This window comes from Chelmon rostratus, chromosome 17 (assembly GCF_017976325.1).
Source record: "Chelmon rostratus isolate fCheRos1 chromosome 17, fCheRos1.pri, whole genome shotgun sequence".
In the NCBI taxonomy this organism is placed as follows: Eukaryota; Metazoa; Chordata; class Actinopteri; order Chaetodontiformes; family Chaetodontidae; genus Chelmon; species Chelmon rostratus.
This window is the reverse complement of record NC_055674.1, coordinates 11,758,926-11,772,201: the sequence shown is the minus strand read 5'-3', so window position 1 is coordinate 11,772,201 and position 13,276 is coordinate 11,758,926. Positions and strand designations below refer to the sequence as shown.

At 43.1% G+C, this 13,276-nt stretch overlaps 1 protein-coding gene across 2 annotated transcripts in view; it reads left to right on the top strand.

Moving 5' to 3' along the window:
• Positions 1 to 13,276, top strand: part of prkcab (protein kinase C, alpha, b) — a 104,693-nt gene extending 91,417 nt beyond the window's left edge. For both annotated transcript variants that reach the window (XM_041956186.1, XM_041956185.1), the window contains 7 exons: positions 1,106 to 1,197; positions 1,540 to 1,602; positions 2,362 to 2,500; positions 7,194 to 7,274; positions 8,098 to 8,205; positions 9,885 to 10,025; positions 12,030 to 13,276. In XM_041956186.1, the coding sequence (XP_041812120.1) occupies positions 1,106 to 1,197; positions 1,540 to 1,602; positions 2,362 to 2,500; positions 7,194 to 7,274; positions 8,098 to 8,205; positions 9,885 to 10,025; positions 12,030 to 12,194 (789 nt within the window). In that variant the 3' untranslated portion in view covers positions 12,195 to 13,276. The remainder of the gene's footprint in view (positions 1 to 1,105; positions 1,198 to 1,539; positions 1,603 to 2,361; positions 2,501 to 7,193; positions 7,275 to 8,097; positions 8,206 to 9,884; positions 10,026 to 12,029) is intronic.

Sequence of the window (13,276 nt, the reverse complement as noted above, 5' to 3'; positions counted from 1 at the left end):
GGTTGGGTTTAGGTCAGGGTCACAGTCAGAGTTAGGTGTTAGGGGGTTAGGGTTGGGGGTTAGGGGGTTAGATTAGATAAGATTTAATTGATCTCCCAATGGAGAAATTCACTCTTACAGAAGCTCTTCAGAACACACAAGGGGGGGGGTGCAAACAGCAAATGGAGGAGCAAATAAGAACAATAGGAACAATAAGGTGCAAAATAAGAACAATAAGGGTGCTAATAAGAACAATAGGAAGAACAAGAACAAGGTGTAAATAAACGGAACAATAAATTACAACTGTAAAAGTTTAAAGTATCTTTTGCCCAGCAGTAGTGGATTGGGATGTTTGGATGTTTGTAATCAGAGAAGAACAGAGGTTATTGCACATAATAACAATACATTGGAGTTGTACAGTCTGACAGCGGTGGGAATGAATGACCTGTGGTAGCGCTCCTTCCTGCACTGAGGGGGCCTCAGTCCATGTCCATGATGGCTGTGAGCTTGGCAAACAGCCTCCTCTCACCCACCTCCTCCACAGAGTCCAGTGGGCAGCCCAGGGGTAGGGGGGTTAGGGTTAGGCAAGTAGTGGTTACACTTAGCGTACGTCTCCAAGAAATAAATGTAAGTCTAAGTATGGCCCCCAAAAGTGATTGAAACCCTGTGTTTGTGTCCTTTTGTGTTTGCCTCTCTGCCATTACATCTATATCTACTCACATTTATTCGCACTCTTTCGCCAGCGCTCTGCAGAGAAAATTGATACTGTGCTGAGACCACCCTTGAATACGAAGTCTCCGGTATGACGTCAACTGTGTGCGTAGACAGGGTGACTCAAGGAGTCTTTAATGAAAACTACATTTACTGATCAAAGCTTCCCGACTAGTATATGAGGTGACCACAGCCAATGGACTGAAAGAATAAATCACATCAGGCATTTTAATACAGCAATAGATTCATGGCTGTAGATGATCAGATAAGAGTTTATATTATATTTACATTATATTCACATCACACTTTTTTCTATGTAATGCACTGCTGCTGTAGCAGTGTGCTGCACTTTTCTTTGTGTAGCATCTGTTTAGAGCTGCTCTTTGGGCTATAACATCCCTTTTGTCCCCCCTAGGATCGGCTGTATTTTGTGATGGAGTACATCAACGGGGGAGACCTTATGTATCACATCCAACGCATGGGCAAATTCAAGGAGCCACAGGCAGTGTAAGGACACTATAGTTCATCCACAGGCGCATGTTTAAACAGCAATAGGCTGGTTTACAGCTGCCTCAAGTTAGTAGTTCAGCCCCTGTACTGTGCAGCGACATCTAAATCCCACACTTTAGATTATTTTGTGTACAAATATCACAGTATAAGCAGTCCCCAATCTGACAAATCTCTATGATATTTAGGGTTTGATAGCGTGTCACCCCAAGATTTCTTGATATTTATTCTCCAGGGCAAAGGATTCTTGTGTATTGCTTTCTTGTTGTCATTACAATCACTTTCCCTGACAAATTTCTTTTGTGAGTGTGTCTATTTATTTGCTGATTTTCAATTTTGCAGGTTTTATGCTGCAGAGATTGCTGTCGGCTTGTTTTTCTTGCACCGAAAGGGAATCATCTACAGGTGGGTGAGTCAGAGAGAAACCAGTTTTATGCAATGAAGCACCGCATCCGCCTCAGATTCATTCATTGTTAAACGGAAAATAGACTGAACGCAGGCTGTTTACAGTAAAGCATTTCATGATACATCAGACGAAAGGATGTTAGATAGACAGATAAGATAAAGTAAGACAGACAGAAAGGCAAGGAAAAGTAAGAGAGAAAATGACTGAGAGAAGAAGATTAAAAATGGATGTGTAGATTTAACCTTTCTGGTCTGTCTGTATTTTAACTGCACAGCTTGGATACCCTCAAAAAAGAGGTGATTATTAAATCCATACTAATCACCCTGAGGCAAAAAAAAAAGTAAAAATAGAAAGGACAGAAAGAAATGCTTGACAGAAAGTAAGGTCACCCTGTTCCTCTTCAGTACTTCAGCTAAGGACTCACATCCATTCTCCATATTCCACCAGCCATGTGTTTGGCATCCTGACACTACTTTGTGACAGATATAGCTGCCAGAAGTGCTGAATGAGAGGAAGAAAATGAAGAATTGAGACATACACGGGCAGAGACAGACTGAATTGCAATAAAAGGAGGCAAAATGGTGGAAAAAATATTCCAGGACCAGAACTTATTGTTTGTTTCCCAGCGTTTGATGTGCACTGCGGACAGATGAACTGCTCAGAGGAGATACAGCGGTGTAGGCCAACGCAGAATCAAGGTTGTCACAAGTCCAAAAAAGTGCATGTACACAAACGCTCACAACCTCGCTCTGCTGCAGGGATCTGAAGCTCGACAACGTGATGCTGGACTCCGAGGGCCACATCAAGATTGCCGACTTTGGCATGTGTAAGGAGAACATGTATGAAGGCATGAGCACGCGCACCTTCTGCGGCACCCCGGACTACATCGCACCGGAGGTGAGAATAAAATGTCCAGATCACAGTGAGCAAAACGCAAACTGACTGATCACTGCGTCTTATTTTTAGACTTTCTTGGCCACCGTATTACGGATTTTAGCTGTTTTGAATTGACCGTCTGCTACACCCCGCCTCTGAACAGATCACGGCTTAGCAACCGTAACCAGGCACAGCAGGTGTGTCTCACCATGTGCCGCCACATTACATTAAGAGTTTGCGCTTTTTTTTTTTCAAGCTTTTCCAAAAGCAAAAACAGAGAAGCTGTTTAGTTTTTCTAACGTAAGCAATCATTAGCATGCCCAGCTAACTAGCATACCACCAACAGTAAACGAGCATGCCGTTACTTCCCAAGACAAGAAAATTAACTAGAACTCAATGTTACATTAAGAAAAGCCCTTTTCACAACCAGCACATCCACTGTAGTAAGTCACTGAGTGTAACATCGGGCTAACGTTAGCTGCTCTGTCCCAGGATTTGAGGAAGTTTATGCTGCAAAATTGCAAGGTGAACTGGTAAAGCTACCAAACTTTTTGCTTCGGGCATGCAACTTAATCCTTAAGCATGATATCATATCAACGTAAATTTGTAGTCATCAAGTGAAGACTTCCTCTTCCCTCTCGCAAAATTCTTGCCTAAAAACAAACCAGCCAAAAACATCCCACACAAGGAACAAACGTTAGCTTGATTAGCAGCTAGCTACAGCTGATAAAACCTGACAGTGAAACTTGTGATTTCAAGCAGCAAAGTCAATGGTAGCCGGCTGGAAATGAGTGGCCTGCTTTTGCCCGTGTCTGAATTCAAGGACCTGTCATTTCAAAAGCAGCAGGTTGATGAAGTTTAGCTTAGCTGTCAGAAGCAGGTTGGTGAACATCCACAAGCTCCAGTTAGAGCTCTGTGTAGCCTCACTAGGAAGATAATGGTTGGATTGTTATAACAGCATATAAAGAGGATGTACAACCACCAGAGCTATTGATATGTTGATTGACAGCAAGCTAGACCAATCAGTTGACGTACACGCCTCACTTAAACACTTGGCATACTTTACGTTGATATATAGCATCCTGTGCCGTTTATATATTAGGAGGAGGAGTGACAAATCTAAACTGATGTGTGGAGAAATTTAGCAAATTTAGATGCTTCCATTTAGCTCTCATTAGGCATTTGGCTAATGCTCTTATTTGAAGTGATCTTTCTGCTGTATTCTACTGTGTTAACAAATCACATCAAATATCAAGCAAGGTCAGAGACTCCCAGCAAACAAAGAAAAATAACAGTTATTTCACATAGTAAAGACTAAAGACCAGATATGATTCACTTTGCCCGTTTGGTGATGTGTGTACATGTATTTCTGTGTATATCTATCCACTGCCTGCACTGATGCATGAAGGTGGGAGGCGAGGGAAGCCCTTACTCCTGGTTTCTCCAAGCAAACTTCATCTGGACACGCCTTTTTCAAGTTTTTTTCCCCCCTAACATTAGTGGCTTTATAATGACTTCATGAGCTGCCTCTTTGCCTTTCTTACAGCTCTTATGCCCTCAGTTTATGGCAGGGGTGTCCAAACTTTTTGCAAAGAGGGCCAGATTTGGTAAGGTGAAAATGTGTGGGGGCCGACTATTTAGCCTGACATTCTTTGAACCATTAACATTAAATACAAATTAACTTTTTGGGATTTTTTTAATTACAAATGGCATACTTTTACTTTTACATTTTTTTTTACATTTAGGTTTTTACCGAAATCACAAACCACAAAAAATTAAGAAAACTATCAAGGATATCTAAGTTCATGTGAAACATTACATATTATTCACTATTATATGCTCACTGTAGGAACAGTGCTGAAAACAAAACAATGATCACTGCATATTCAAACTGTGATTTTGACCATCACAAAAAAATGAATTAACTGAGATTTAAGAATTTATTCAACTCAGAGGACTTAACAAAAATCTTGCCTGCACTAATGTGAAGGGTGATACTGGGATCTTGACTGCAGTATGTAGTCCAGGTCTGGCTCAAGAGCAGTGGTTTTGATGCGCAAGACGTCACGCAGGTGAGAGTCACTCAGTCTCGTCCTCATGCGGCTCTTGTTAATGTTCATAACGGAGAATGTCTTCTCGCACATGTATGTGGAGCCAAACAAGCTCAGCATTTTCTTAGCAAATGTCCGAATTGCTTGGAACCTGCCTTCATCCAGCTGGCGGTAGAAGTTGACAAGAGGGAGCTGTTGGTGCCGACTGCGATGCTCGGCGTCACACTGCAGCTCAATGAGCTCCAGTTGCAGGTGGTCTGGAGCGTCATCAGGGTCCACGGAGAAAGGAGAGGAAAAAAGCGTGATCTCCTTTTCAATAGCTGCAAAGTCCCGAAAGCGCTGCTGAAACTCCTCAACCAGAGATGAGATGTCTGCTGCATACTTTGTCATTTGCGCACTGATATTGATCTGTGGGAAACTGGTCACAAATTCCTGCAGCGACGGGAAATGTGCGGTATTGGGCTGCGCCTGTGACAGGTGTCTTTGGAAAAGTAGCAGCTTGGTCCGAAAGGCTTTGATGTGTGAATACAGTTGGCTTACCACTGCATTTTGCCCTTGAAGGCTTGTGTTCAGCGCATTCAGATGTCGCGTTATGTCAACTAAAAATCCCAAATCAGCCAGCCAAACAGGATCATTTAATTGTGGCATGGGTTGTCCCTTTTTAGTCAAGAATTGTCCAATTTCCTCCCTGAGAGAGAAGAAGCGCTGCAGCGCGGACCCCCGACTGAGCCACCTTACGTCGGTGTGATACAAAACATCTCCGTATTCAGCCTGGATGTCGAGAAGAAACTGTTGAAACTGGCGGTGGCACAGCGCTTTGGAGCGAATATAATTAATAGTCTTTATCACCGGTTTCATAACATTATCATACTTCAAATATTTGGCACAGAGAACTTCTTGATGAATAATACAGTGGAGTTTAATGGCGCTGCCTCCTTCTTCGCTGACTTTGTTACAGACAAGGCTTGATAATCCACTCCACTCGCCAGCCATGGCAGGTGCGCCGTCCGTAATAATCCCGGTGACTTTATTCCACTGTAGTTTCATGTCATCTACGGTGGAACAAACAGAAACAAATAAATCCGTTCCTCTTGTTTGGCCCTTCAGACTCTGGAGGTCCAGAAGCTCTTCACTCACGTTCATGTCATTGTCCACTCCTCTTAAAAAGATCAGTAACTGAGCGGTGTCGGACGCATCCGTGCTTTCATCGCACGCTAACGAGACAAAGTCAAACTCAGTTCCTTTTGCCTCTAACTGTCTCTTAATATCTAATGAAACGTCTTCAATTCTCCGTACCACAGTATTACGAGCCAGGCAAATATTGGCAAACTCTTGCTTCTTCGCGGGACAAATTTTCTCAACCATTTTCATTACACAGTCTTTAATAGATTCACCCTCAGTGAAAGGTTTGCAGTGCTTTGCAATCAGCGTTGCCACTTCGTAGCTTGCCTTTGTGGCATTTTCATTTGACTCACGGGCTCTTGTGAAAAAGCTTTGCTGTGCCGTTAAAACAGCTTCCAGTTGCTTCACTTTTTCACTGCGTTCGTTCCCAGTTAGCTTGTCGTAGCTAGCATGTTTCGTCTGGTAGTGCCTCTTGATGTTGAATTCCTTGAAAACAGCCACAGTCTCTTGGCAAATTAGGCAGACACAGTTGTTTCGTATTTCAGTGAAAAAATACTCAAATTTCCACTTGTCCTGGAAGCGGCGGCCCTCGCGGTCAACTTTCCTTTTTTTGTTTACAGTCGCCATGTTAGAAATGGGCTGGGCTGAAACGATCACGCAAGGCCAAGGGTCACGGCGGCCAGAGTGCGGCCACAGGGCTACTGCCATCTTCTGGTGAAATGAAAAATAGCTTTTTGTACACATGTATTTTATACTGTGGTCAACAGTGCTGGCGGGCCGCATATTATTGATTTCATGATAGAGGCCGCGGGCCGGTAAAAATTTGTCCACGGGCCGCAATTGGCCCGGGGGCCGGACTTTGGACATGTCTGGTTTATGGCATTCGAGCACAAAATCGATGCGGTTTTGGGTTTACATCCCGGCAAGGTTTTCTGATTAAGCACGTGAGGAGAGAGATATAAACACTTGCATATCATGTGTGGGTGTCGACAAGAAAGCCGAGCAGCAAATTGTAGCTTTGTGAACTGTATAAATTGCTGCATTTCTGTCTCTGTTAAAGCCGAGTGCAGCTGTGATTTAGCTCTTTGCTTGTGTGTCTGCATGATTATTATTGTGTGTGTGTATGTGTGTGTGTATGTGTGTGTGTGTGTGTGTGGTGTGTGTGGCCTGTGTGTGGGAGGAGGGTGTAGGATGGCAAATTGGATGGTAGGAGAAAGCGTCTTTGTTATGGCAGCTCAAAATAGCCGACTGTATTTAATGGTGGTTGATTTGGTTTGAGTTCAGATGAGAAAAATGCTGCTTTCAGCGCCACAGTTCACGGTTCGTCAGACGTCTTTACTGTAGATCTCTGGGCCTGCACGTCACACAGAAGTGTTCACCTTTACCTGCCTGTAGTCAAATAATATTGACAGAATAGAGACAGGGTTGGAAATAATTTTGACAGCAGAAATAAAGCCATTTTTTCCACTGAACCTGTTAATAGCCACTCTTGACGATTATTCCAAGTTTTTAATCTTTTCACTTCTTCTTCTCTCTGTCAGATTATAGCGTACCAGCCTTATGGAAAATCCGTGGACTGGTGGGCTTATGGAGTTCTTCTGTATGAGATGCTGGCAGGACAGGTAATATGTTGTTTTACCGCACATTTAGTGGTGTGCTTTTGTCCACAAAGTTGGGCTGTAAAGCCACAAATCTCATTAATTAGTTTAAGTCATTTATCAACAGAAAGTACAGATGAGAGGATTTGCATTTCTCTGCTTTGTATCCTTGAGTTTTTGACCGTTGGTCAGATTAAACAGGCAATTTGAAGATGTCACCTCGAGCTCTGGGAAGCCGAGAAATATGTCTCACTATTTTCTGACATGTTAGACTGATTAATTAGACGAGCTTCATTAAAAGCTAGTATCATAACACGGGGAAGTTGTTTTTTAAACAGCTTTCTGGGTCTTGAAAGGTGAAAAAACACATTTTTATGAATCATTTTCTACATAAAGCAAAGCAGCATGTTAGTGAGACTGTATGACCACGACAAGCAGCTTCAGTGATTAGAAACTGGGGGCGACTCGTGTCCCTGGCACAAGAAACCGCAATAAAAAGTTATCTTGACTGACTGATATTGAGACAGAAAGAGAAAAAAAAGATTGTATGGTTTCCAGTTTCCAGGCAACACTTCAGCAGAGGATACTTTTCTTTTCCAAGTCACTTTTTCACATATAGTAAACACCCAAGACAAAAAACCCAGAAACGTTAAAATATCTCATTAAAAACCAGCACAAGAGAGTGATTCAACATATAGATGTGGCACAGCTGCTCCTGCTGCTCAGCTCGCCTTGTGACCTTGTCACCTTCGTATCTCGTGAGGTTTCACAGAGACAACCCTCAAGCTGTAAGCCGTCATCAAGCCCAACTTGCGCTTCAACTTCACATGCGTGTCTTTCTCTTCAGCCACCGTTTGACGGAGAGGACGAAGACGAGCTCTTCCAGTCCATCATGGAGCACAACGTGTCCTACCCCAAGTCCATGTCTAAAGAAGCTGTGTCCATCTGCAAGGGAGTAAGGACTGTTACAATTAATACTTGCAGAGGCTTGAAACACACATAATCCTGTTAATGTAACAAGAGAGCAGAGACTGAGAGACAGGTGTGAGCTACTGAAAAGCGTTGCCATCATATGCTGTTGCTGTTTATTAAAGTCATTAAAGCTGGACAACATGGAGGTTGTGGTAAAGCATAACTGTTGGCAGTGGCTTGCATCAAAAAGGTTGCTGTTGCTGGCAAGAACTGAAACCATTGGCTGCCTAAGAGTTAGCCAATCATTCGGGGGCTCATGTACATTTTTGCAGTTGCTGGGTAACAATAACCTGCACAGGAAAAAAAAAACAGTTCTCAACTTCTTCAATGCTACACAGACATGACAGCGTTTCGACCACATCTGGAAGTTAGGAACAGAGTTGGAAAATCAAAAGGGGCTCTTCAGCGTTTTTGCAGGATTTGAATTACACTCCAATAAAGTTGGACAACCTGTCCTGGCTTTTAAACTCTAAAAACCTTCCTACGTTTCCCACAATGCAACTTGATAGTGTGTGCTGTGTTCACCCCCTTCCCCCCTTGCCTGGCCAATGTCTTATTTACTCACTCTTGACAAAGCCCCTCCTCAGACACACTGTACAGCTGTTTTTACTGACTGGGTGGAGCAACTGAACAAAGTTACCAATTAACTCATTAAATTGCAACAGTTTTAATGATTAATCAAAGTAATTGTTTCCAGCTTGTAAACTGGACAAATTTTGGACTGTTTTTGGACTATTAGTCAGACAGTTAATTGGAAGACTAATTGATTGATTAATCAATCATTAAAGTGATATATTGATATCATACAGCGGAGTCGTTTGATTTCCTGTGTTGAATAAAGAGATGTATAAAATCAACGGAGAGCCACTTAGATGTCAGATATGAGCTTCCCCAGCATGAGTAGTGACAGCGTCTATTCATGTCACTCCGCTTTAAATTTTCATTGGTTAATATGACACAGAAAATGTTTTTACTTTTCCATTTCAAATTGTTCCTTCAACACAATCGAGTCACGAATTTCCACCTGTTCCTCTCATACCTGTGCATCGCTTCTGTGACATCATCAGTGTGAAGCATCACGGTTGTCACGATTATAATTATTTACCAACAAGGAAATGAGTTTTCAGAGTCAATTTACACACCAGAGAAGATTCAATTAAGATTCGGGCCCAGTCCGGCCAAGTCTTTTAATAACATAGCCTGCCTTCATTTATAATGATATTATTATACCCTGTAGCTGCATGCCGCCACGAAAAATATCATTCATCATCTCAGAGCCGCTGACAAAAGAGATGATCCTGATCCCTCTCATTGTTTGCTTCACATCTCATTTGCAAAAATGATTCATGGACGAAATTAAAAGCGGCTGCTGGATGAGAAACGGAGCCGTGAAAGAGGCAGCGCAATTTCCTGTGACTATTTTAAAGCTGGGTGAGTGAAAACAGTGTGAGCGTCGGTCTGGCTCTCCATAATGTTGTAGATGTGATGGCGTAATAAGAGGCAAAGATTTTTAAAAAAGTGGATCATCTGTAGCTTCAGAGATTTTTACACACTTTCTCTCTTCTGCCTCTCTCTGCTTCACTATTTGTGCCTTTTCTTTCTCTTAAGCGGCCAACTGACTCCATCTCATCTCCCAATCCCTCCTCTTCTGTTTGTCACCAGCTGATGACCAAGCACCCGTCCAAGCGTCTCGGCTGTGGCCCAGAGGGGGAGATGGACATCAGGGAGCAGGCCTTCTTCAGACGCATCGACTGGGAACGCCTGGCAAACAGGGAGATCCAGCCGCCATTTAAACCCAAAGTGGTGAGTGATGGCGTGAGTGTGTGAGAGACTGTGGATCCAGATGTTTAGATATGTACAGCTTGACTTCCAAAGCTATAATATCTATCACGATATTGTACATTTTCTGGAAAATAAGTTGAGAAGATATTATATTAATATAATTAAACTCTCATAGTGTAATTGTGCGTCAGCTTGTCATTTTTGCAAACTTCAAACAGTATATTTCCATCCAGATGTCGCTCATATTTGAAAGGATAGGTTCAGTTTTACCATACACACATGACCATATAATCAAGTTTGGTTTTGGGGGGCTGTAATCATTCCTTTTTTCTATACAAGCTGTGGAGAGATGACATTTAGTGTAGGAGACGGGGACAAAAAAGAGCAAAAAACATTACTTACTAGCAGATTCCAGGCCCGGCTGATTCATCTCACTCAATGCCTCGTATTAGCTTCAGCTGAACCCATCACTGACATTAAAATCACTTTACAAAGATAGAGCTATGCTAAGAGAAGCTATTTCAATGTACGTATGAGCATGCGAAGCAAGTTAAGCAAGTTTGCATGTTAAGAAAATGTCCAGAAAGTGTGGTTTTCTATCAATGCATGCAAACTGCTGTAGTTCATGTTAACTCATGAAACGACTCTTGCTTTGCTCTGCTTATGCCGTGTCATGAATTAAATCTGGCCACAGATACCTCAACCATTGCCATTTTAACTAGAATAAGACGAGAAGGCACGTCTTATAACATCATAATTTATTCAATACATTAACCTTCAGCTCAACTTGCCCGAGAGGTAGAAATGTGGATGTAACTTCAAAGTCAAACAGGCGGATATTTCCAGATGCAGACAGAGATGATGATGACAGAAAATAATGACCATAAAACATCTGATACTGCGTTTTATTCTCGCCTGCTCCTGTTCCTGCGTGCTAAAAACAGCGAATCACCAGAAAATCTGTGTCACTCCTGAATGAATCACTGCTGAAGAATTGAATTACTTCCTCAGAGAGTCTTTAAGTGTACGCATGAATGGGTGCATAGTGTATGTCTGTGTTCCCATTCATCCTCGCCCAGTGTAATGGTTTACATGCACCCAGCGGAGTTGAGGCTGGATCCTGGCTGCAGCCACCAGCCCCGCTGCCCCTGACACATGTCTCCCCTCCCCATACCGACACCTGAACCTCTTCCTGTCACCACAAACGCTCCTTTTCTGTTCTGTTGCTGTGGACCCCCGCGTCCTCCATCTCCTCTGCGCCCACCGCGCCCGAGGCAACACAAGCGTTGCCACCGAGGATTAAAAATAGCTCTCTAAGAGCAGACTTCCCTTTACTTCCACACAAGGGCCACTGTAAATGCAGGGTTGCACAGCGGATGTATCCGTCTCCGCTCACGGATGGGGGAGGAAAGCATTGCTAAAAGTGGATCCATCCATTCAGGGGGGCTTTGTGTGGTGTATCACATTTGCGAGCTCATACACTGCGTCATTAATTGGTCTGAAGGGACTGGCAAACAAAAGATCCATCTGAGGCTCAATGGCTCTGCTTCTGTAATATTACAAAGCAGCTGAAAGCCCGACATGCCGATATGTCTCATGAGAAAATGTGTCGCAAACAGCAGGCGCTGAAATCCGCTGTGAACTGCAGATTTGTTTGTGTTGCGCATTAGTCATTCTGGAGGAATCTGTCTGTTGAGACTGTTGCTGGTGCTGTGCATGGCACTCAGTAACGTCCATACATATTCAGCCGCTTCAGACACATGACAGCCCAGAGCGGAGTGGCACACTGATGCTGATGACCTCCACTGTGGACGCTCAGGGTTAGCTCCTAATCTAATTACAACTTCTGCCCGGCCACACGTTCCCCTGCACCACCTTCCCTGTGGGACTGTTGGGCAGCTTTCTAATAAAAGACTCATGAGGGAAAAGCCTGTAAATGACGAATCCACCATCCTGTTGCTGTTTTGCAGTCTTTTGCATTGATTGATCCTTCCCACTTCTTTTTTTTCCCCGAATCTCTTTCAGTGTGGCAAAGGAGCAGAAAACTTCGACAAGTTTTTCACACGCACGCAGCCCGTGCTGACCCCTCCCGACCAGCTGGTCATCGCCAACATCGACCAGAGCGAGTTCGCGGGCTTCTCCTACATGAACCCTCAGTTCATCCATCCATCCCTGCACAGCGTGGTATGAGGAGCGAGCAGAAAACCCCAAAAGCATGGACATGTCGCTGACTACAGGATCCTTCCAAACTCCCACAACAGACTCATATCATCCTCTACAGTATTCTGTCTACTAGTTATCAATATCTGCGTACAGAAATGACTGAGGAGAGCAGAGCCAAGCGTTAAAAGGATGTTTGTGGGCGAGGAGAAAGTACATGGCACTGATACTTTTTGCGTAATTTCCCCAAAACATCTCACGATATGTTCTGTATTCTGCATCTGCGTCTGTGTTTTCCTTCAAACCTGCAGCCTTTTTCTCCTGTCCATCAGTTACTATCTCATTAGGCACTAAAGATGCAAGATGTTCTCCTTCTCATTCCATGTTGGCCCGTCTTACTACGCAACAAGCTGCAATGCACGACAAGAACAGATCATATTTTTCTGCTCTGTCTCGGCTTTATCGACTTCTGAACCGCTACATGTGTATTTTATATTTATATACTTAAAAAAAAAAAAAGCTAAAAAAAGAGGTAGTATACTGTTACATGAGTGCCAAAGTAGAAGTGGAAAAACATTTCTATCCTTGAAGTCCTTGTAATGTTTTTCCCCTCTGGCTTTCCAAACACTGTCAGCACACTAAAACCCCGAAACAGGGGCCGTTTATATCTGTTGTTTTGTAGGACGTGGAGCTATGCTATATCTAACCCAACACAGAGAGACAGAAGCACATTATGCTTTACAGTCACAAGCCGGTGGGTGTTGCCTCCAGTGGGTGAGTGCAGGGTGAGTTCAGTATATGGGGTCAGAAAACTGCGGATCAAAGGAGTGTTTTAAAGTCTGAACATGCTATTTCCATATGCACAAAGCAGATCTCTGTTGCATGCTTATTTTCTGACTCTGTATGAGCAGTAGACTCTAGGATGCAGTACACGTCTGGTATCACTGTAAAGTTTAGTATTACAATATAAACCATGTTAATATATAATTGTTGTACGTTTTGAGGAGTGTTATTCTGAAGAAGAGTTTCTGATCGTTGATCGGTGACAAAAAAAAGAAGAGGTTTTGTTCCTGTTTTATGTTCTAGCTTAACTTTTATGTCCGGAGAGATGT